The sequence below is a fragment of the Lycorma delicatula genome, chromosome 3 (genome assembly GCF_047948215.1).
Source record: "Lycorma delicatula isolate Av1 chromosome 3, ASM4794821v1, whole genome shotgun sequence".
Taxonomy (NCBI): domain Eukaryota; kingdom Metazoa; phylum Arthropoda; class Insecta; order Hemiptera; family Fulgoridae; genus Lycorma; species Lycorma delicatula.
The window spans coordinates 85,397,223-85,421,696 of record NC_134457.1 but is presented as its reverse complement, the minus strand read 5'-3'; the positions used below and the strand labels follow the sequence as shown (position 1 = coordinate 85,421,696).

Below are 24,474 nucleotides of genomic sequence, written 5' to 3'. Positions count from 1 at the left end.
TAGGTATATACAATATTTTTCTAATATTTGTTTTATAAATGTTATTGGAATATTCAAGAATATTAATAAAATTATCAGGGTTGTAATATGATTATTTTCTAAGATATGTCTACCAAAATTGGATCATTCTTTAAATATAAAATAAATAATTAATAAATTATTATTATTATTATTAATTTTATTAAATTAATAATTAATAAAATTAATTATTAAAATTAAAATTTATTTATTAAAATTATTAATTATTAATTAATAAAATTAATTTGTTTTTTAATCTACTGCAAAATTAATGGTCAGAATACCCAGCTCTTGATGCCACTCGCTTATAAAATAAAAGAATATACCAAATATTTACTAAGTAAACAAAATGTGACTACTTACAGTCTATATGTTTTATATGAAGGAAATATATATTTTTTATTTTATGTGTGACACATCTGGCTACAAATAGTTACTTAAGATAAGTAAAAATATCATTAATAAGTTCCAGAAAAACGGGCATTGATAAACATTTAATTTATCAAAGCAAATGATATCCTTTTATAATAAAATTACTTTGTCATTACTTTGTGCTACCAAAATTAAATGAACAAAACCTATAAAACAATTAATTTTAAAAGGGCCCCTCTCTCTCTTTTTGCATTAAACCAAAGATAAATATATGGAATTCTTCGAGATAAATGAAAATTGAAAAATAATTATACAGTAAAAACTGGATTTGAATTTTAGAGAAATATTAAATAAAAACACAAGATTTTTGTCTTTAATATTACAAACATGTTTAATACAGGTATTAAACTTAAAACTTAAGGTTTTAAACTTAAAACAGGTATCATTACTCAGTAGTTTTATACTAAATGCATATTTTTGTTAAAATGTATATATTGGTGTGAGATGGATAAAATAATGTGGAACATGTTAGTACAACTAGAGCTGGACTGAGGAGGGCTGTTTATTACCTACACATATGAGTGTTGCCAGTCTGTGTCGAACATTGGCTTTTGAATAAGGACGTGTAATCAAGTGTTGTTTGTTAAAATGTGGTTAACTGTTGAAGAATGTGTATTCATGATGGAAACTTATTTACAGATGAAATTTCACATTGTGTTGAAAGTCAGGGAAGAAATCACCAGTAAAAAGCATTATTCAGAAGTTAGTTACAAAATTTTATGAAATAGGTTCAGTTTTAGACCAAAATTATGCCCAACAGGTAAATTTTAATGATGCAGGTCATACAGGACATTAAAAAGGGCAGTTACAAGATATCATAAATCTTTGCAGACTAAACCAGGAAAGAACATTTCACTAGGTTCAGCCCATAATGCAGTTAGGAAAATGCTGAAATTTTATCAGTATTAAATGCAGGTTTTCCATGAGCTAACTAATGGTGATTATGCTAAAAGAGTTAACAACTGTCAATGGTTCAAGAACTTCATTAGAGGCAACATTGGCATTTTAGATCAAGTGTTTTTCACAGATGAAGCATGGTTTCACCTCGGTGAGTATGTTAATAGTCAGAATTACCAAACCTGGGATACTGAAAACCCACATATTTTCTTTAAATTTCCTCTAGACCCACAAAAAACAGGCATATGGTGTGCGTGCAGTTTTAAGGTGACAAATAATAGGACCATTGTTTTTTGAAAATGTTATGGATGCTGCCATCTACCAAGAAATTATCCAACAGTTCATAGCCATACTGCAAGAAGATGAGTGGGACTGCTGGTTGCAATAGGACAGCATCACTTTCAATATGACTTGCTCTACTACGGAGATGCTACAGGATTTTTTTGGTGAAAGAATTATTTCTAAAGGATTGTGGACACCAAGATTCTCTGAACTGAACAGTCCAGAATTCTTTCTGTGGGATTACTTAAAAGAAACTGTTTATAGGAGCAATCTACACACCCAGCAAGAACTGAAGACAAACATTACCAATCTTATCCAGAAAAATGCAGGGTACAGCTAAAAATAGCCAGGAACATGGTCAAAAGTGTTTACAACTTGGCAAGTGCATAGAAGTAGAGCGATATCATTTTCAACACCTACTGTCAATTATTATGTATTTGCAAAAAAACTATTATTTATAGATTAAACTAAGGGATGGGGATCCTTTTAAGTTGAACACCCTGTGCATACACATAGAAGAAATAATCAACATTATTAGAGGAAAATAGTTAAAAATGCTGAAAAATACATTTTATAAATAGCCTAGTTAGTAATTCAAAAATCTTTGATAAAGAAGATTATTTAATATTTCAGAACAGGCTGAATGACTGACTCATTCATTCATATTATCATGTGATATCCTGAGTCTCTAGATCTAATGTAGCTTTCTTGATTTGGGGCCTGTTGTAAATGAATGTACTTATAGCCAGTCACTTCCATCACCAGGGCAGGATGTAATGATAATCAAAACTTGGCAACAGAACAGCAGTAAGAGACATAATTGAGAAGTTGGCATTAAATTATAACTGGTTTGACTAGGCCTCTAATTATCCACTCCAACACATTTTGAAAACAAATATCATTATTGAAAGAACAATTAAGCAATCAAATCACCTTAATAGTCATAACAATAGAAATATTCATGTAAGATTTTGAAGAGGAAAATGTATATGATTAGAAAGTACACATAGTAGAGTTGGTGAAGAGTCATTACATAGATGTTAGGTACATCACTGATTCATAACAGAGTAAGCATTGAAAATATGTTTTCTGAGTAAAAATAAGGCAACGGATTTTTAAATGTTTGATTAATTTACATAAATACATTTTCACCTACAACCACCCTTTAAGAACAAATGATGATATTTGTTTAGAAACCTGTTCTCAAGTGGCTATTCAATTTTTAAAGAAAAATCAGTATTTGCTGTAGCATAAATTTAGGCCAGTTAATGCTAAACCACCATTCAGTATTGTACCATTTCATTCTGGGTAAAAATGCTTTAACCTCCCAAAGTACCATATGAAGTGAAACCGAACTAAAATATGAAGCGAGGCTATCCTCTTGGTGATGTAGTTAATTCATGTTTTTCTGCAAGGCAGGTATGGTCTTTCCTAAATATCCATTCCTTTTCATTATTTTTTATCCTACTTTACTCTTTACAGGTTCTGTGGATGTAAATCAGACTGTGCTACATCAATGCTGAGGGTACCAGGACCAATAAAGCTCATGAATCTTCAGGGTGATCTAAGAGGTCTATATACTAATCTGAGAACTCTTGTTTCCTCTCTAGTGCTACACAATGATCCTAATGACTGAAGAATTTATCTGGAAAAATCAAACCTCTTACCTAATCCCTCTGCATTTTCAGTGAAATCTTAATTACATTTTGTTATTCTATAATAATGATAGTGACAATGTAAGCAATTCGATAATTAAAAACAGGTAAACTAAATAGACAAAATTTAACTTGGTGCTTTTAAGACTGTTAACTATAACATAATGTTTAGCAATAACTGTAAGTCATTAGAGCGAGTATCAATTACAGTTGTGCATTACTGCAACAAAAGTTTAACAAAATTTCACAAACATTTACTAGCTTCACCAGAATAATTTTAAATTGTTGCAACAGAACAAGACATGCTGAGGATTGAATGTGAAGAGATTAATCAACAAGTACAAAAATTAATAATAGCAGATGGAATTTTATTTATCGCTGTACATTTAAAAAAAAATACTGTTTGACACATTTAGCTCATGCAATTTTTAATTTATATATGTTTGCAAAAACCAGAACATTTCATTATAAGTTTTACATCATCTTAATGTTAAGCTCTTTGTCAATGTAAAAAGATGTTATGTAACACCTCACACACTAGAAATCATGCTTTTAAACAATACTTTTAGAATTTAAATTAAAAACATAAGCTTGCATCAAATAGATATAGAACACATATATATGAATATTAATACTACCACTAAAGAAGAAATTAGCATTAAACAACATCTGTTGAGAATGAATACAACTAAGATCATATACAGAAGAGCATGAACCACAAAGTATTCTTGATGATGGACCTACTGACATGTCTTAAACATTGAGTTATCTCAATAGTGAAACTGAAAGTGTTACTGGACAATGCTAGCAAATTCAATCCTGTTACCAACACAAAATGATCTACACACTGCAGATAAGGCTACTAGAGTAGCTTACTTGCAATCTAATAACTATGTAATTAGAGCTATTACAGGTTGGCACTATTTCCATTCTCCTTCAATAATGTAAAAGCACCACCTCAATCACCAATATGCAGAAGCAAGAGTGTAATAACATACAATACATATGTCTAAACTAATAAGGTATCAACAAAAAATAGCTAATGTTCCTACATAAATTTTTTTTTCTTGAAAATCAACCAATACTGATACTTACAATAGCCTGCACACAACAAACCCTATTATTTAGTAATACTTCAAATGCAATTTGTGAAATATTACAAAGAGATCAACAAAAGTAAACAATTAACAGTAGAAAAAACAATCAACAGATTTTTTTTTAGTATTTTTACAGAATTGAAAACCCCACATTACTATGATGAATTTTCTTTGTTTTTATTTCTCATATACACACCTCTTTGTAATGTTGGAGTTGTTGGGTGCATTGAGGGTGGCATACCAGGTGCAAGACTTCTTCCACCGCTCTGTGACATCATCAATGGAGGTGGAGGATGTAAATTAGTAGTATTTCTTGCTGGAGCTGGTTGCTGTAAACAAAAGTAGAGGGTAAAATATAAATAAAACAGAAAAAATACAAAATTAACATTAATTTCTGACTTCCAGTTTAAAATCCATCAACAACAAAAAAATCCAAAATAACAAAATGCATATTTTAATATCCAATATAAACCATTCTATTAATAGTTAGAACAAGTTTGATTTAACTTGAAAAATACAGAGGAATAATTTAGTAACCACTCCATTTTATTGATTTCGATATCAATGTTAATAAATGTATAAACAGAAAAATAAAACACAACTCACAATGATGAGACAGCTTTCAGCCCTTAGACCATCTTCAGTCTTGGCTTTTAATTACTATTATTATTAATAACCTAGTAATAATATGTTATGTAACAAAATAGTTCTTTCTTTACTTTTTTAAACTGAAAATTTTTACAATTGATTGATTACTTGTAAAGATCATGACTAAGAAACTGAAATTTTATGTTTCAGATCTAAGCTTGAAAACGAAAAATATACATAACATGTCAATTTGAAATATTTTTAAATGTTGTACTATTTAAACAAACTGTCTTACTCAAAAATAATTAGTTGGTTCATCATTCTAAGCTAGAATTTAAATTTGGAAATATATCTGGGTAATTATTCAAATTTATATTCTTATTTTTTTCATTTTTCATTATTGTTAACAATACTTCCAAATCATTTACTATATTTATTATTTTGTACCAGTAAATAATTTGATATTATGCCACATTAGGTAATGTAAAATTACATAACTGGAATTAAAACTGAAGCACAAAATAACTACAGAGAAAATTAAGCAAAGCTTGAAGTTGGTAACACTGTCAAAGAAAGTAGATTAAAATAATTCAGATAATTTTAAATTATGAACCAGTAAATGGTTTCTTAACAAAAAAATCTTATTTAAGTAAGTACAATTTATTGAAAAATTTAAAACTTTTATACTGGCTGTACATATTTAATACTTTCAAACTTACATCAAGAAACATAAAACTTACCACTCTCAATCTAATATAAAACTTATTATTATTAATTTTTATTTATTTTTAGCAATTAGTACTCTTACTACTGATTAATAATAATAATTAAAAATCAAGACAGAAGATGGTGTATGGTTTGAATGACAAATCTTATATATCGAGTTTTATTTATAATTTACTTACTTAGGTGGTTCTTCTTTACTGCTGGCACTGATAAATGCCAAGCGAAAATGTACATACAAAAACTTATACAGAGTGATAGCATCTTGAACTTTAATTTGGAAAGTTCTGTTGCTGTTTAATTCCAGGCAGGGAAATAAGTAATTATTATTAACTAATTGGAAGTAGTTAATTTAATAAAAAATAACATTTTTTCATAGTTTCACAACTGTAATTTATTTTTATATTATAGTTACTAAAATGTAATATGTACACAGCATTGCTTAACAAAACACAAGCTTGTTATTACACGAATGAATAATTAAATTAAACACAGAGTAATTTAGTTTCAATATTTTGTACTATTATGGGTTATTTTTTTCTTAATTTACATTAATTTTAAATTTTTAGTAATTTCAAGAGTTGGTCTCATGAAGGTGATATGAGAGATTACTCAAAACAGAAATTAATTAGACAACAGTTACGTAAAATATTTCATTTTTGAGCCAATATTTTTCTAGGTTCTTGCCCAAATTTCCAGGGCCATTTTAAGTTAAACTGTATGTATAAAACACTCACAACTTGCTTATTATTTAACATATTCTCCTAATTTTTTTCAAATATTCCACCAATATAATAACTAAATCACATAAGAAAAAGAAATGTAATTCATAAAAAAAAGTAATATTTTGTACAAAATATTTTCCAATGAAAATTCATGAAATAAATAAAAAATCTTTATTAAAGTAAATCTGAAGTGGCAAAAAGAAATTATTAAGATTTAATTACAATTTTTTAAATATTTCCTATTTACATGCCAAATTTTATATTTTTATTTTTAAAAAATAATTAATATTAAAAAGATTAACTCTTCTTGCACACATTTCCTTGATAAACTACACACATACAGCAACAAAAAGTTACACAAAACATCCTTGGTAATAACATTATTCTTCTAAATTATTAAATTATAATTACTTTTAATAAAAATCAGACATCCCATTTATATTTAATTATAAAAATTGTACTCGATGAAATTTTTATAGCCTGAAATTCCATCAATCAATAAATAACTCTAAGATAGTACTATTGCTCATAGGTGATCATTATGAACGTGATCATGTGTAGCTAATCAATTCATTTTGTATTTTTATGGATAACACAAGGGTCATCCAATATTAAACACAAAAATAGCTGAACAGCAAAAATGGTTTATTAAATAAATACAATTCTTTTGTCTACTTTTCTACGTAATCCCAACCAACTTCTCTGCACTTGTCCCATCTTTTTACAAGTCTTCTTATCCTCTCAAAAAATACCTTGATCTCAAAGCCAGTTCTGTACTTTTTTCTTTACCTCTTCATTGTCATTAAACTTGTTGCAATACAAAGCTTCTTTCATCAGACCAAACAAATAAAAATCCAAAGGGGCAAGGTCAGGGCTGTAAGGAGGATAAGGTAGGAGCTTCCAACCCACTTTGCCAACAGTTTCCAGCATCAGTTGTGCTGTATGAGGTCAAGCATTGTCTTGAAGAAGCACGCCTTTCCTCTGCCATCCTGGACATTTCCTCTTCAACAAGGGCTTGACTTTGTTCTAAATCATGGCTGAATAGTATAGGCTGTTGGTAGTGCATTGTTCCTCCAAATAATCACAGAAAATTGGACCATGGGAACTCCAAATATGGTTGATATGACCTTACCAGCCAATGGCTGCGTTTTAAATTTCTTATGTACAGATGATTAAGGGTGTTGTTTCCACTGCATGCTTTGACACTTAGACTCCAGCTCAAAATGATGTATCCAAGTCTCATCACAGGTTAAAATCCTGTCCAAAAATGCGCCACCTTCAATACTGAAATGATTTTTGAGTTCAATGCAAAAATACAGAACATTCATCACAAAACTGAGGGTTTTGTGATGAATGTTAAGCTCTCTGGGAACCCACCTTGCACAAGTCTTATGGTAGTTCAGTTTGTTTTGAATGATGGAATGAGTTGTGCTAACATCTGTACTTGACATTTTTCAACAATATGTTCCTGTAAGTCATCAGTCTTCTTGGATAAGTGAATCAATACAAGAAACTAATGCCGAGGTCAACACTGTTACCAGACTCCTGGAGTGATGCTCATCAGTCACGCTTTTGCGGCCACTTTAAAATTTTTCCACCCATGCACAAAAACTCTCACAGTTCATGCAACTATCGCTACATTGTTTGTTCATCCAAGAGAATATTTCTGACAGCTGTACACTTTCTGAAACTAAAAATTGGATCACAGAATGCTATTCATCAAAATTATTTTCTTCAAGTGGAGATGCCATCATAACTAAGACTTTAGAGGTTATGTTTACGTAAATATTACTCGAACAGCTGACTAACACTATTTGCAATGTTGCCAACTAACAATTACAACAGTTTCAATTGCTTGCATTACGTGTTTCCTTCACTAAAAATGGCCCTTGTACATTAGAAAAAGGTATGCATGTACTCATAGAAAGAAGGGGAAATATGCAGATAATATTATAAACAAGAATAGATATAAGTAGCAGTAGCTGATTGCTCAAAAACAATATTTTTCTATATAAATTAATAATAAAGAAACAAATATCTTTACTTTTTTTTAATGATCTAGAAAAATATTTATTTTTAATATAAGCTGAAACTGAATAACCGTTGTGATTTGTATGCTGTTATATCAAACACGATTATATTAATTATTTGGGCACTAAACACACATTATTTTTACTGATTAATGTACATAGATTTGTGAGAATTTCAAATGTTCAATCAAATGGATGTTGGTAATAAAAGGGTTAATTACAAGTCAAGATATCAGAATCAAATTTTGAACAATACTATCCAATAACCTTTTGCTGAAACTACGATTTATAAACAAAACTGAACTTCAAACTTTAACATCAAACTAAATATGGTGTGTTATAATACTACACTTATGTGCTACTGCATCTTCATCTCTAATTTAGAAAAATCTGGGTGAAAATCACACTCAAGAAAATCAACATTCAACAATTTTGTCAATTAAATGAATAAATAAATCTCACATCATAAAATTTGGCTGATTTACATACTCCTCTTAACAGGTGAGGTACGCTGATAGTTGATGGTTGTTTGTTCTGATTAGCTCTTAATAAAGGAGGTGGCGGTGGTACTGCTGATGGAATCTTGTTACTGAGGTTATGTTGCGGTGGCTGTGGTTGGACGGGAGGCGTTTGAGGTGTTGTTGATGGTGGAACTACTGCTATATTTTCTTTCATCTGTTGAGACTGGCGTAACTTCTTCAGCAGAACTAATTTCATTTCTTCATTTCTTAATTCTTCCTGTGCTCTTCGAACTAATTTTTCACGTTCTCGCACCTCAGCTGGACTTAACTCCTAAAAAAAACCCAGAAATAGAAAATAACAGTTAAAAAACAAACTTTGATTATTCAAACAAATTTTAATTAAAATAAAAAATAAAATGTAACAATCAAATACTTTTAAAACACTATATTATTATGTATTAAAAATTTATTTAGAAAAAAGTAACGTTCCAATATTTACTTAGATGGTTGTTAGAAAGCATAACAAAAGGAGAATACTGCCGCATCTTGCAGCTATCTGTAAACAAACTTTGTACAGTAGTCTAATTACACATGTAAGATAAAAATATATCTGTAAATAATAATTATAATATTAATGTTTCCTTTCGTAAATCTTTTAAGTTAATTATAATAATAATAATACACCAGTTTACTAATTAAACAATTATAATAATAATTATTAGTTTTGATTGTAGAATGGGAAGGCAAAATAGGAAAGTCATACATAATATCCTTGGACAATGCAAAATCTCACCCTAACGTTAACTTAGAAAATGTAAAATTGATACTTCTTCCCCCAAATACTACTGCTAGATCAGGGAAACCTTCAGAACTTTAAAATTAAGTACAGAAAAGAGGGGTTGTGGTACTTATTGTCAAGAATAAAAGATGCCGATGAACTTTCTAAAACCATGGGTTGGATGCAATTTTATGGATTCTTATGGCTATAAAGCAGGTTACTACTATGACATAAGACATTTTTTCATAAAAGCCAGTATTAAACCTCCACAAACTAACTTCAATTCTGACATTGAAAATCTTACTGAACCAATTTAAAATTTTGTGGAACAGAGTGAATTACAAGAATTTATTGAACCGTTTGGAAACTAAAAAAGAGTACCTGAATTCTGACGACGTGCTTGACACAGAAGACATATTAACTGACATCCGTGACCTTGTTCCTACCTCAGATTTGACTACTTCCAAAACAAACAACTGACTCTGAGAACGATGATAATAACAATGAACCCAGATTTAACATAATAAGTAAGGAAGCAAGAAAAGAAAAGAGAAAAATAAAACAATATTTCTATCAAGAAGGATTACCAGAAGGTATTATTTTAGATTATTGAAAAACTTCAGTCAAACTAATATAGACAGCTATTTTAAAACATCTACATATAAATAAATTGTATGTATTCATAATTGGGTTTTTATTTTGATTTTTAGATTATTTTTTGTACAATGTTTGGATTAACATCCTTATATACTGTAGCTGATTAATATTTTTGCAACTTATAGTGTTTTTATTCCATTTTGGTATAATAAGTAATTTTATCTTATTGATCAATTACACTAGTATAGTATTATTTTTTTTAATGAAACACACAGAAGAATGTTTCATTTTTAGAAAAAAAAAACTAGAATTCTACCAAGTCTTTTTTTTTTAATTAACAACTAATCTTTTTTTTTTTTAATTTTAATTAAAATATACTGTATTCATATTTTTCTGAATAACGGTCTCCTCTAAATAAGTCAAATTGTTGTTCCCTAGCTGTGTCTGTTATTGGGAAGTTTTACTGTATATTTATATGTTTTTTGGTGTTCTACTCCATCTCCCTTCAGTTTTTAACATTTATAATTTTTTTTTGTATTTTATAATCATATTTAGAGCTATCAACACATGTCTATAATTTTCCAAAATTATAAATCTTGGATCTTAAATACAGAAAGGTTTTTTGAAAATTTTTATGTTGTATTGCATGATTTTTCCAGCAACACCATTTAACAAGTCACACAATACCTTGTACAGCTTTTTTACTGCACAAACTTTCCAACTTTGCAGAAAATCTTTGCAATTTAGCCAGTAAAAGTGTTATTTTTAATTATGAAAATAAAAATTTGATGTTTATACACATTTTTTATGATTTGGGACACTATATCAATGGGGCTTTTTTATTGATTACAATGATAACCAAAATAAGAATAAAGCATCAAATTTTCAATTTCAAATTTTTTTTAATTTTTGGGGATTCCCTTATTGTTTGGGCCAATTTAGTAAAAAATTTTTAAAAAGATGTGATCCTTAAAAAAATAAATTTAAAAAACAATTTTTTAAAAATATTGAAAAAATAAGGTATAACTTATGAAAAAATTGTCTAATTTTGGGTCTGAGATATGTTACAGAGGCAAAACCTACAAAAAATTTTAATTGTCCTTAAAGTGACAAAGAAAAAAAAAATTTAATAATAAAAATGAAGATTGCCAAAAAAAATCACAAAAAAGAGTATTATATTTTTTGGGATAGGGAACAAATTCAAAAAAAAAAAGTAATATTCATATAGAGTTAAGTAACCATAACTCTATATATTAATATTAAATTTTAACAAATTTGCCTAAGTAAAGTTTTCTCTAGAACAAACACTCCTCCAATACAGGGAAGGGGTGTTTCTAACCCCATCCTAAATTTTACAGATAAACATTATTTGAATCAAACTCCCAGAATAAAATTCAACGTGACACATGCAGAAAGAAAAAGCCATCAGCACTAAGGCAACTGTTATTTAATAACAAAAACCTCTGTCTTTAATCTCAAAAAAAAAGAAAGGCAACAAAGTGTTTTTCACTTTAATGTTTAGTTTTGACACAATCAACCATGATTTTTTTCACTTTTAATAAAATGTAAGATTTTATAATAAATTATTTTCATTTAGTTTAGTTTTAAAAAAATGTATGTATAAATATTCCTTTCATCTCAGTAAAATTTGGTTTCTTATTCACTCAATCTATCATTAATTCATAATGGTATGATTAATGATTTATACATATAAAAAATTATTGAATAAGTACAGAGAATTTTACACCTTTTACTGCTCATTTGCTAAAATAATTTCCTATAATTAAGTGCATACAACAAAAACTCATATAAGCTTTTGTATAAAAACACTCAATCGTGAATCTCCACAATATAAAGGGCAGTAAACATATAGATGAGAACTTTTAATGTTATATGTAACATCATTTAAGGCCTTTACAGAATAAATAAGAAATTCCTGACTTAAGAGAATGTTATCACTTGAAAAAAAAAATTAATTTTCAACAGGAAAACCAACTATGAGAAGAACTTTTAGATAATCAAATTTAATCTTTACATGTCAAAGTATAATAAATAATTTACTATGTAGAAACAATGAACTCAGAAATTATGTATTCTTGAGAAAAATTAAAAATATTTTAATAAATAATAAAAATTTTAAGTTGAAAGATGAAAGTTGGGAGGAGAGTACACAATTTTTCTGGTGTACTATTTTTCAATTATTACTCATATATCTATTTATTATTCAATTCACAATTCTTAGAAAATATTGTAAATAACAGCAATATGTGATTCCTTTATTATTTTTGTTGTTAATCTTATACATTCTTTTTTAGACTAATATTTCCTGACTGATCCAACATTTTACATGGTAAATTATATAGTTAATTTTTTTTTTATAATTAATTAATTATTCTATAATTTATAACATTAAATTTAACACAGTTCAGTTTAAAACTTGAAATGCTTATTAAAAAATAGAATATTTACAAGTAATAGTAAAAAAATGAATATAAAACTGAAAAAAAATTATTTTACTTCCACTAGATCAGTGAAAAGAATAACTTAAAAAAGATGTTAATAAGAAGATTACAGTTGATATGTTATTCTTTTAAACACGTAAACAAAATACCTGAAACAATGTAAAACACAATTTACAATTTGCCATTATAACTCACATTAGATCTTTCAGTTCTATATTACTGCTAGTAGAAAATCAAATAAATAAAAGTAGTTTCTTACCTTAATTGGAGGCAGTGGTGGCATTTCACCCTCATCACTATCACTTTCATAACTGCCATTAGTAAAACCATTCATACGAGGTTCATCGTCGGACACAACCACAATATCAGGGCTCTCAGCATAACTACGAAGCTCTGTTCTTGGGCGTAGACTACGCCTTGGTCCCCAGCGTTCGCCCAATTCAACAGCCCTTGGGGCTGGTGCTACCGGAGGTGGTAAATCTCTTCTACTTCTATAAAAAAAATTTCCTAATAATTCTGTATACATACAAGTTCTTTTTTTTTTTAGATAAACTCTAACTTAAAAATTGTAAAAATACAAGTAAAAAGTATGATTACTAATTAGCAACCAAGATTCAGAGCATATCAATCAACTTTAAAAAAGGCTTGTACATATTGTTTTTAGAGATTGATTAATGCAAATTTAAATTATTTTTATACCTTCATTTTCATACCAATTATTCACAATCCATAAACATCTAGATTCACTTCACTGCTTATAGACTCAGTAGTCAAGCAGGGAATACACTTCTTGATTTCCTCTACTGCATTTCTGTAGTTATCTGAGTAGACATTCCTCAATTTGTGTAAACTGCATCTTCACAGAATATTGTTATAAAAATTTAATTTTTCTTGACAACATAACACTTTATGTTTATCATCAGTAAATCTGTTCTTTTCATTATATTTTACCATATATGAAATAAAACATAAACCTGTGATTCTCAACCATTTTAGCTCCACAACCCCCAAAAAGTAAAAAAATATATAATGAATATTTTGCAAACCCCCTACCACCACAACCCAATGAAACCTAGTTAAAAATACTTAGCTGCATTGAGTGGGTATGAACATGCATATGTATAAAGTGTACAAACATGAACAATTTACAGTTTCCAACTTGATGCATATGTGCTCCTTGTAATTTGGTCTGCTTGCATAATATTTGCTGTGAGAGCATCATGTTTAAACATCACATGATACATGTTTGAATAGGTGCTCTTAGTCGTATAAAAGATGTGTAAGGAATTGCAGAATGTCAGTTTAGTTTCTAATGTGAAACATACATTTTTAAAAGCGTAGTTTCACTGAAAATAATAATAATTAAGGTTTTGGTTTTTTTTTGTAGATTTCATAAGAAAGTTACCTACTGTAATGGGTACTATGATTCAACTTCCAGAAAATTTTGACATATCTTCACGTTTTACATCCTCCAGAACCCCAAAACCACCATTTTTCTGTTCTTATGTTTTGAGAGATATGAATGTGAAAGGGACAGATCAATCAAAGAAAATATGTTTTTTTTCATATCAATATTTGGTCATGCAACAGGACATGTATTGCGGTATGTACTGATAGTGCAAAGGCGATAACAGGATAGAGCAGTGGATTTCTGAAAAAATTACAAGATTGTCTTACACTAAGGATGGAGGAATGGATCCAGTGCTCCAGTTGATCCAGTGATCCAGTTGCTGGAATTATAAGAAGATGGGGCTTGTATGCTTAACATGTGAAACTTTTTTTCACATGCAACCATTGTCATATTGAGTAAATTTGAAGTTTTTCTTAACTTTAAGGTGGAAATCTTTTTTATCCTCTACTTAGCAGCAGTGAAATCTACTTCCACCTTCTGGCATGGCAAAAGGGATTTTTTAAGTTAGTATCTTATGCAAAATGGATAAATTTGTGAAAAAACAAGATGAGCCATCTACATCCAGTGTAACAATTGGTAAAAAGTCAAGATTGACAATGATAATTATTTAAATTATGGCTTTACTCATTGCATCGAAATTCAATGAGCGCTGTTTGTTTTCAAATCCTTTCCGATGAAAGCATGACGCCATCAAAATTAATTCGACACTTAGAAACTAAACATATGGATCATAAATGCAAACCCTTGGAACTTCTGAAAAAAAATTGTTAGATACTTTGAGAAATCAACAAGCTTCTATTTGTAAATCAAACCATAATGATAAAAATACACTTAACTCATAGCATTGAAAGTAACTAAGATATCTTAACACCATACAATTGCAAAAATCTCATATTGCCTGTTACAACTGATATGGTCAGTGTATTAATAGGCATGGAAAGAGCAAGAAAACTGAAAAAATTCTGTTTCCTAATGACACAGTATCAAGGTGAATCAATCACATGGTTGCCAATGTTCACAATCAGATAATTCAGCAAGTGAGTTCAACTGAATTTTTTTGGTAATCAATTTGATGAATCAACAGATGTGATAAAAATTTTTCTGTTCTTATGTTTTGAGAGATATGAATGTGAAAGGGACAGATCAATCAAAGAAAATATTTTTTTTTTCATATCAATATTTGGTCATGCAACAGGACATGTATTGCGGGATGTACTGATGATAGTGCAAAGGCGATAACAGGATAGAGCAGTGGATTTCTGAAAAAATTACAAGATTGTCTTACACTAAGGATGGAGGAATGGATCCAGTGCTTCCTTCACAGACCTTCTCTAGCTACAAAAAAATATACCAGAAAATCTCAAACAGATTCTTTGAAAAGCTGTAAAAATGGTTAATTTTATTAAAGTCAACCATATTGGAATTTACTAAACTATCCAATGAAATGGCAAAAAGAAGGAATCTTTTCTTTTTCTAGTTAGATTGTTATCACAGGGGAAAGTGTTAACCCAGTTACTGGGATTGCAAGATGAATTAATATTTTTCCAGGATAAACAAACACTATTCTCAATGTTTTTACAGAATAAATTATATGTTGCTATTCCCTTTATATCACCACAACCCCCAGGTTAAGAAATGCTGACAAACAAAATGAAAAATGAATAAAATAATATTATAATAATATTCTGTTAATAAACCCAACCCAAAAATTAAATTTAGTAAACAGCATAATGTGACGACAATCAATAAATAAATAAATGATTGTGACTAATCATTATATCATTGGCTGAATCAGTAGTCTACACTTACGATTACCAATATTTTTATCAATAACCATCCCATTAATCCCTTAACAATAACTATATTATTTACTGTTGAATAATTTTACTTTTTAATTTTATAAATTAAAAAAAATAATGGTCTAACAGATATTTATGAAGCTACAACACAAGTAGCAGTTTATTTAATAATATATCATTATAGCAAAAATCCTACCAAACTGGAGTGCAAATGAAAGGACAAGTAACATCAAAAACACAAAAAACTTAAATAAAGTAATGAAACATTTGATAGAGAGGACTGAAAAATATGACAAGAACTAAAATAAATGAAAAATTTAAATGTGCTTCTTATAATTTTGATTTGTAAATGTTATTACATCAATGAAAAATAAAAATATTTAACACACAAAATATTTAGAAATATGCTGTATGTAAATATGTATGTAAATACATATATGTATGTAAATACATATATGTATGTAAATATGCTATCTGTATGTACAATACTCTTTTAATGCAGTTTTTTTTATGTGATAAGTTTTGCTGATAATTTTATTGACTGTAAAGATAAATCTGAAGGCCAAAAATAACTGCTTTGTATTATTTATCTTACACACTATTATGTTTCATTTAATCTGCAATTCAAATAATATTATTTATGGTTAAATAACTCTGAAATGGGACAGTCAGATTTTCATTAAGCATATGCAAAATTGTTCAGTTTACTATTTGTTGATTGTCTTTAACAAAATTTTTAATCTTTTATTTCAGAGGCTTTTGTTTTTGGTAATCTAAAGGGAGCCTAACTTTATAGTACTGAATCAGAGGCCCTTAAACTTGATGTTTATAACTTATGAATTAATATTTATAAAAGTAACATTTTTTAACAAATAACTTTCTAGTCACTTTGAAAATTTTTCTTACCTACAATTTACAGTTATTGATTTTTTTTTAAAATGGTTTTTCATTTTTAATATTCTAATCGGATGAAGTATTGTTCACTACACGCTCAAAAGCACAGAACATGTAACGGCTCTGAAATGTAATAAGATATGTTTTCATTAAAATATTACTTTTATGTATACTGTAACAATACCAGTACAACAGACCTGATTAATGGATTTCTACCAATTAAGAAGAAAGAAATTAGAAAATGTAACGGAAGGAATCCAGAGGGGGACTACTAAAAGGAATCCTTTTTCTAAGGCTAACAGGTCCATTTAACAATCATTCTTTGTAATACTGTCCACTAACACACCTAAAACAAACATTGTTCAATGAGAACAAATTACCAGACCAGAGTAGGAATTCATGGGAAAATGTACGGGTTCGGACGATCATTCTCACGCTTCAACTTAGGTCTGGTTCTGCAAGTCAAGAGAATAGGAGTATAAATACTCCAGGAAAGATGAGTTTAAATCAATTTTGAAGAGGTGAGTATAAGTGTATTTTATTGAAAAGTATAAGCGTAAGCTGTCATCATTACCTGTCAATGTGTTGTACTGCAGGGTGCAGAGTGGTGTTCGGCATGACATCAAAAGCATTCCAGTGTGGACAGTGGGAGAATGCAGGAGGTTGTTTGGTGAGTTACTATAGATAGTGAAAGAAGTAAAGTATTAAATTCATTCAAAAACTATAGGGTAGTTTTATTAGTGAGCAGCAAAGGTATGTGCAGAGAATAGAATTGAATGAACTTTAGACTAATCTTATCTTTGAAGTAATACAATACCAGTTGTTGAAGGTGTAATTATTAGCGATCATTATAGTGTCTTTTGTCAAGGGGGACTGAATTCTAGTTTTTATGATTAACTACCTGTAAATAAATCCTGACATTACTTTAAATGCTATTTTGTATGTAATCATTGTTTATTATTATTACTGACATTTATTATTATTGTTGTGGTTGTAATTACTATTATTATTGTTATTATTGATTATATTATTCCTGTCATTATTATTATTATTGATTACACTAATAAAATGTAATTATATAAACATTTTTAAGTGTTAATTTCTCAATATCCTGAATATCCTGCAATACTTTATAAAAATTAGTCAGTCCATTTCTGAGATATGCATCCATAATGCTAATGGTTTTTTTATTTAACCTACATTTATTATATAAATTATTTATGTTTTAATCATATATATTTTTATTAGTAAGCATGTGTGTCACACATGCATGTGCACACACTCACTGTAAGTATACATATGTACTTGCTAATAGGAAATTATGGAAAAATAGGATGAAATTTGCTAATTATGAACTGCATTAAAAGTATCACCTTAGATTGAAATAATTATCTTAATGAAGAGCAAGCTTGATTTTTAACAAACAAGACTAACATTAATGCACTCACTGTACACTGGAAAAAATTTTAATGTAAACTATAAAGATTCCAGTAGGATTTTACTACGTAAATGAGTTTTAGGATTTATGCGGTATAAAAAATAAAACGGTATTATATAAAATTGTTGTAGACTATCTCACTTCAACATTCTTAGGCAGATTATTGATGAATTAAACAAGAGTAAGTATTATCCAGGATAATATGAAATAACTGGACATTGTTTCTCACAATACCATTTCAACAACATAATTCTTGTGTTTTGGCAAACTTTCAACATGGAAATTAAATGATACAACAATATTAATCCAAAGAAGTACTTCTTAAAAATAATTTTGTGATTATTCTTCCAATTCTCTCAGCAGTTAACTTAGTTACATGTAGAATAGTTTTATTTCATTATGTATAAAAAAAATTTCATTTCATTTAACTGAACAAGTATTTAATCATAAATATTTACTTTAAAATTCTTCATGGTTATATATTATTATTTAATTCAATCAAATGAATTTCATCCCAAAAGTATTTTATTTTAAAAGCATCTAGAATTTATTTATACACATACGTAGTCGAAAATGCTGTAAATATTGTTTCTTTTTTAGCAAACATTGTTTATAACATTAAAAACATTGTTTATAACTTGTATAAGTATCATGAAGTATATGTAAATTCTTAACTGTGTAAGAGCCTAGTGATAGCCCAGTATTTTATCACAATCTGCCACCAATTTTTTTTAATCTTAATACAGAAAATTTGCTTGACGCTCACTTTGGAAATTGGGAACAATGGTTGTAAACTGCATTACATCTTGTTACTTTATCCAAAAGCAACATGTGAGTAGCAGGAGAATTACGGTCAAGATGACTGCTGACATTAGTTTTGTTGGTTGTGGCACCACTGATGAATGCAAGTGACCTCAGTCAAACGCAGGGAGGTTATAACTGTTTTGCAATCTGGGTGAATCAAGCAGCACGTACGGTGGTAAAGCCCCTAGGAAGTTTGTATACATTCATTTCATCACTCAATTTCCATCCACACAGACAGATCCACACGGGTATGCAGTCTGATTAATAGTACTCAGGCAGCTAAAAAATGTTCATTAAATATCGTTTGACACTGGAATACAATTGTTCTTAGTCATATGGAAGTGAAGTGTAACTTACAACATATAGCTTAATATTTCTGAATGTTTTTATTTTACTGCAAATTTTACCTCAACATATACTTTTTTTAAAAAAAGTTAAATCAAACAGGATTTGCGTATCATTGGCAAAGCAATATTAAAATAATACAGCAGAACAAAATACGCAAATATTCTGCAACAAAAATTAAATTACCTCCAGTTACTAATATGTAACAAGGCAAATATTAAAAAAAAAAAATTAGATTCCTATAAAAACTTATCTTTTATATGGCAGATTAACTCTTTTTGAATAATACAAATCACTACCAATTAATGTTTCAAATTTTTTTACAAAGATATACATAAAAAACACACAATTTAATTACTTCATAATTAATTTAATATAATCACAACAGTACCAGTACATAAAAGTCAGTAACAAATTGATTATAAAAATAGGGAACCTGAAATATTATAAGCATAGAAATACGCACACACCACTAATTAAATGTACATGTCTATGTAAATAAAATTTATTATAAACATTTTCAAAATAAAAATTACTAAAATAATAATATACAATCCTGATAACATGAAATAAATGGGATAAATAACAGAAATCTTGAATAATTTCTTCTATTCAATAATCAAAATTGTTTTTTTTTATTTCATCAATAGAAGAATAATTTTAGTAAAGCAGGAGGAATGTTGTCAGAATAGGAGAAATGTTTAACAAACAAGAATAACACAAGAATACTTATGTGTTGAAAATATATTCAATACATAAGTATTTCCTTATGGTAAAAGGAAATACAATCTAGTTCTAAATTTTCTTTATTTAATTATTTTTCATAAATACACATAAATTTATTTTACCTCCTGTATATCTGTTTTTACAGTTTATATATATAAATACATACATACATAAAGAGAAATTTGTGTGCACTCTACTGAAACTATACAGTATAATTTCCTCAAGTCAGCAGCTTGAATCTTTAATACAGATTAGTTTTAAATTCTTAATCAATCATTACAGGTAATACTGATTTCAGTACACTCGGATCAAATTTATTATTGTACTATATATAAGCAGGCATATAATAAAAAATATAACAATTGTGATTCTTTAAAATTTGTCTGAAAAAACTGAACTGAATTCAAAAATAAATTTTATTTAGATTTTATGTAAACTCTGAACTGAAAAGAAAAATAACATTTACCCACTACACCCTCACTACAATCTTGGAAACTTACTTTTAAGTCGGTAACAAATTTTAAATAATTATGAGTCCACGAGATATGGATTACAGAAGTTATTTGAATTAAGCCTTCAGGTTAATTTTAAACTTTGGTGCTGTCTTCAAAAAATATATTTCAAAAATTGTATTAAGAATGTACTAAAAAAAAAATATTTTTTCCTTACAAAGCGATGTTAAACATTTTTTTTTGAAGTCATTTCAATTTTATTCTTTTTAGATTTGCAATATCTCCAAAGAAAAAAATAACTTCAGAAAATATTACAACGCCTGAAAGAGAACAACAAGCCATGACTTGATCAACAAGCACTTTTTAAATGATTCTCAAGATTACACCATTTTTTACTGATTATAAACATATTTGTAATGAAATGCCTGAAAAAATTTTCAGAATGTATGACTGTTGAAAGAGTGTCAATGTGAAAAATTAAAAACCCAATGAAAGACATACTTGCTTACAAAGAATGCTTCAAATATAGAATAATCTAAAGCATGTATTTAATACAAAAGCTTTTCAAAAAGCAATAAATACATTCTACTGCTTAGATACAGTTTTCCTCTCAATATATGTTCCACTATCACTCAATAATGATGTGGGATGATATGGGATCATCCTAGATTGTCTAAAACTGCTTATCCAAATTTGGATGCACTTGGTGAAAAGTTATGTTGGGTCAAACAAAAAGAAATAAATTAACTGGTCATCTTATTTTTTGAAGTCTGTTAAAAAAGAGTTTGTGATTTTTTTTTCACCAGTTACTCAAATGGTGTTTTCTTTCATTTCTCCATTCCTTTCTATTCAACACTAATCTTTTAATTTCAACTATTTAGTATATAACATAAGTATTTTCACTATTTGTTTACATTAATGTTTTCACCCAATATGAACACTTCCTTTTGGTACTAAATTAACTAAGCATGGGTCTCTTAATAAATCAACCCACAAACTAGCTCTTCTAGTACAAATTTGCCAGAGGTTTCTTTTTTTATCTCTCTTAAAACCTCTTCATTTTTATTAAATTTATTATATAATTTATGGTAGCTTTAAATCCAATACCAAAGTCTCAAAATATTATCTTTGTAATTCTTTCTTATACTATTGTTAATGATTGTTGTTTCATACTTAATACAATGGATATTTTAGCTATTATTTAAGATACTGCTTAAGAGAATTGATTAAGAATATAGGTATCATTAAACAATATTTTACAGCAAATGTAAGACAACAGTGAAAGTACAATACAAAAGTAGGAAAGTAGCAACATTATTGCGTGCAGTTATCATAAATAAACCTCTATTTTATTTAAATCATGTAGAAATTACAATATGTAATTCATGTTTTGCATATCAAATACTACAACTAAAGCAAACATTACATAGGATGTTTAACATAAAATAAACCCATCATTAAACTGAATACTTCATTATTACATATAACTATTAACAGTATATTTATATTAATTTCAAGGTGACTAATCACTGTGAAATCAGCTCCATAAAAACATTTTCATGAGTGAAGAGGAAATTAGATAAAATTATGCAAGTTTTCAGTACCTCAGACTACTAATAACTTATTGTAAGCAGGAATCACATCTACACTATAGAAAAACATTAGATTTAAATGGCGATAAGGTCCCTTAAATAAAATTAATCCTTCATTTTATCTTTACAAACCTACACCAATCGTAGACAGACAGATTACAGAAGCAATTTAAATAGTATAGTATAAAAAATTAAATAAAGCTTGTAATAAAACCAAACAACAATATTTGAATGTAAACCATGTTAATAAAAAACAACAAAAATCATGGAGAAATTACCACAGGACATCACTTCCTATGATAACAAAAATATTTTTCTAAAAGGGCAAAAATAATTTTTAATTTAAAAAAATATATATATTTACTCCATTGATTAACCTTTCCATCCTCAATCATAACATAAGTTAGATTTAAGTTCAACTTTTCAACTCATCCTACACTCAGTACCATTTAGATACCAGGAAATGATTAAAAAAAATAAAAGTAGAAAAACCACTGACAGTAGTGGACCTTTTTAACAGAAGTTAATCCATCAGAACCATGCATTTGGAATGGGTAAAATTTCAACAATCTTCTTACAGTAATATAGTTTAAAACCAAGATTAAGTTTCCTTCTATCCTTATTAGACAATTGCTTCAAAGCTTTGTGAAATCTTATAACTGCTGGTTTAATATCATCCACTACCATTAAGATTAAAATTGGTACAGCAAAACATTTTTACTGAAAAGTAAGTCTGCTTCATGAAATTTGTTATCAGTTTCTGGTTTTTTCAGAATTGTTTCCTTTAAAAATATTTTTTTAAATTTCCATCAGCAATGAAAATAAGAACTATATAATAAAATAAGAACTACAATTTTCCATAATAATTACAAATTTCTCCATTATGAATATAACTAGATTGTGTTCAAAAACCAGTTTTCACCACTAACAAAACTCATTTGTATAGATAAGATCCAGTTCCCACACTGCTACAGTTTTATTATCTTCTTTCAAATGAAAAAAACCATTAAAAACCAATGGAATTATTGTAAACAAAACATGGAGTAAAGTATTCTGGGCTGAAACAGTGGTTAATTCTTAAGTTTAGCATCTGATATATTATGATAGAAAATAAAATTGAAGCGGTAAATATATAAGAACAACACAGATTTACGCAACTATAAATTTTATGCAGCTGCCATGAAGTATATATATATATATATATATATATATATATATATATATATTCAAATATGGAAAAATAAGACAGATAATCAATTAACTGGAACCTACCAGATAAATCACCTTCACAAAATGGTATAAAAAAATGCAGATATACATACAGAATGCCTACCAGCATTTCTTTCTTACCCCCCACAGAACAGTTAGACAGAAATAATCGACAAATTCTATTAGCAAACTAGCAGATGAAGTAAAAGAAGAAAATAAATAAATAATGAATACACAATCTCATAAAGTACTAACAACCTTCATGGCTTATGTATACAAACAGAACCTAGTAATATATATAAAAAAAGATTAATAGCAAATACATTTTTGATAAATTAACTCAATGATTTTCTTTAAGTCTATAATAACTTTATTTAAAATTATTATAACGATTAAATTTTGTCAAAAATTACACGTACAAGAGCCACGTGTTGATTACACTCATATTATCAGTTAAAAAAAGAAAATTATTAACAAAATGGCAGCATGTTAAATTACATCTCTGTTTCCTAATTTACCACAAAATATTTTAAAAATGAATAATCGGACACCCACATATAAACAGAGCAACAGACTGGATGTTCAGTACTGGCAGCACCAAACTGAAAAGACTAATTTTGTCTAATCACATTGTCTCTAGGCTTTTTGATTTTTGTCGTAATTTTTCTTAAGATATGTTACTATATTCTAAAACAGACTAATAACCACAACTGTAGACTAGTAACCGCAATTGTTTTTTCCATATACATTTTGTTTTTTTTTTTTGTAAATTTCATAAGTATGTTTGGTTTTATATAATTGTTTTAAGTATTTATATTTTATAAAATAAATAATTATTAAAACTTACCCAGCACTTAGGTCTACAACACACTCTTCATCCACATCCATTTTTTCCATTCTAAACACGGCCTAGTGTAACACTGCAAAAAAATATAAAAATTACTTGTAAAAACTAATTTATGATTTTAAGAAAACAAACTTCATACAAATCAATTAAATTATCATTAAAGAATGATATTCTTAAAATAAATAAACATGGGTAGATGTATTAAAAACATC

General features: G+C 28.1%; 1 protein-coding gene across 4 annotated transcripts in view; it reads right to left on the bottom strand.

The window, feature by feature from the left end:
- Nucleotides 1–24,474, bottom strand: part of simj (transcriptional repressor p66-beta simjang) — a 93,776-nt gene that overhangs the window by 19,076 nt on the left and 50,226 nt on the right. For 2 of the 4 annotated variants that reach the window (XM_075360115.1, XM_075360118.1), the window contains exons 2-5: nt 24,263–24,335; nt 13,005–13,236; nt 8,910–9,239; nt 4,578–4,710 (exon numbers count right to left, since the gene is read on the bottom strand). In XM_075360115.1, the coding sequence (XP_075216230.1) occupies nt 4,578–4,710; nt 8,910–9,239; nt 13,005–13,236; nt 24,263–24,312 (745 nt within the window). In that variant the 5' untranslated portion in view covers nt 24,313–24,335. The remainder of the gene's footprint in view (nt 1–4,577; nt 4,711–8,909; nt 9,240–13,004; nt 13,237–24,262; nt 24,336–24,474) is intronic. The other 2 variants (XM_075360116.1, XM_075360119.1) reach the window with 1 other exon arrangement.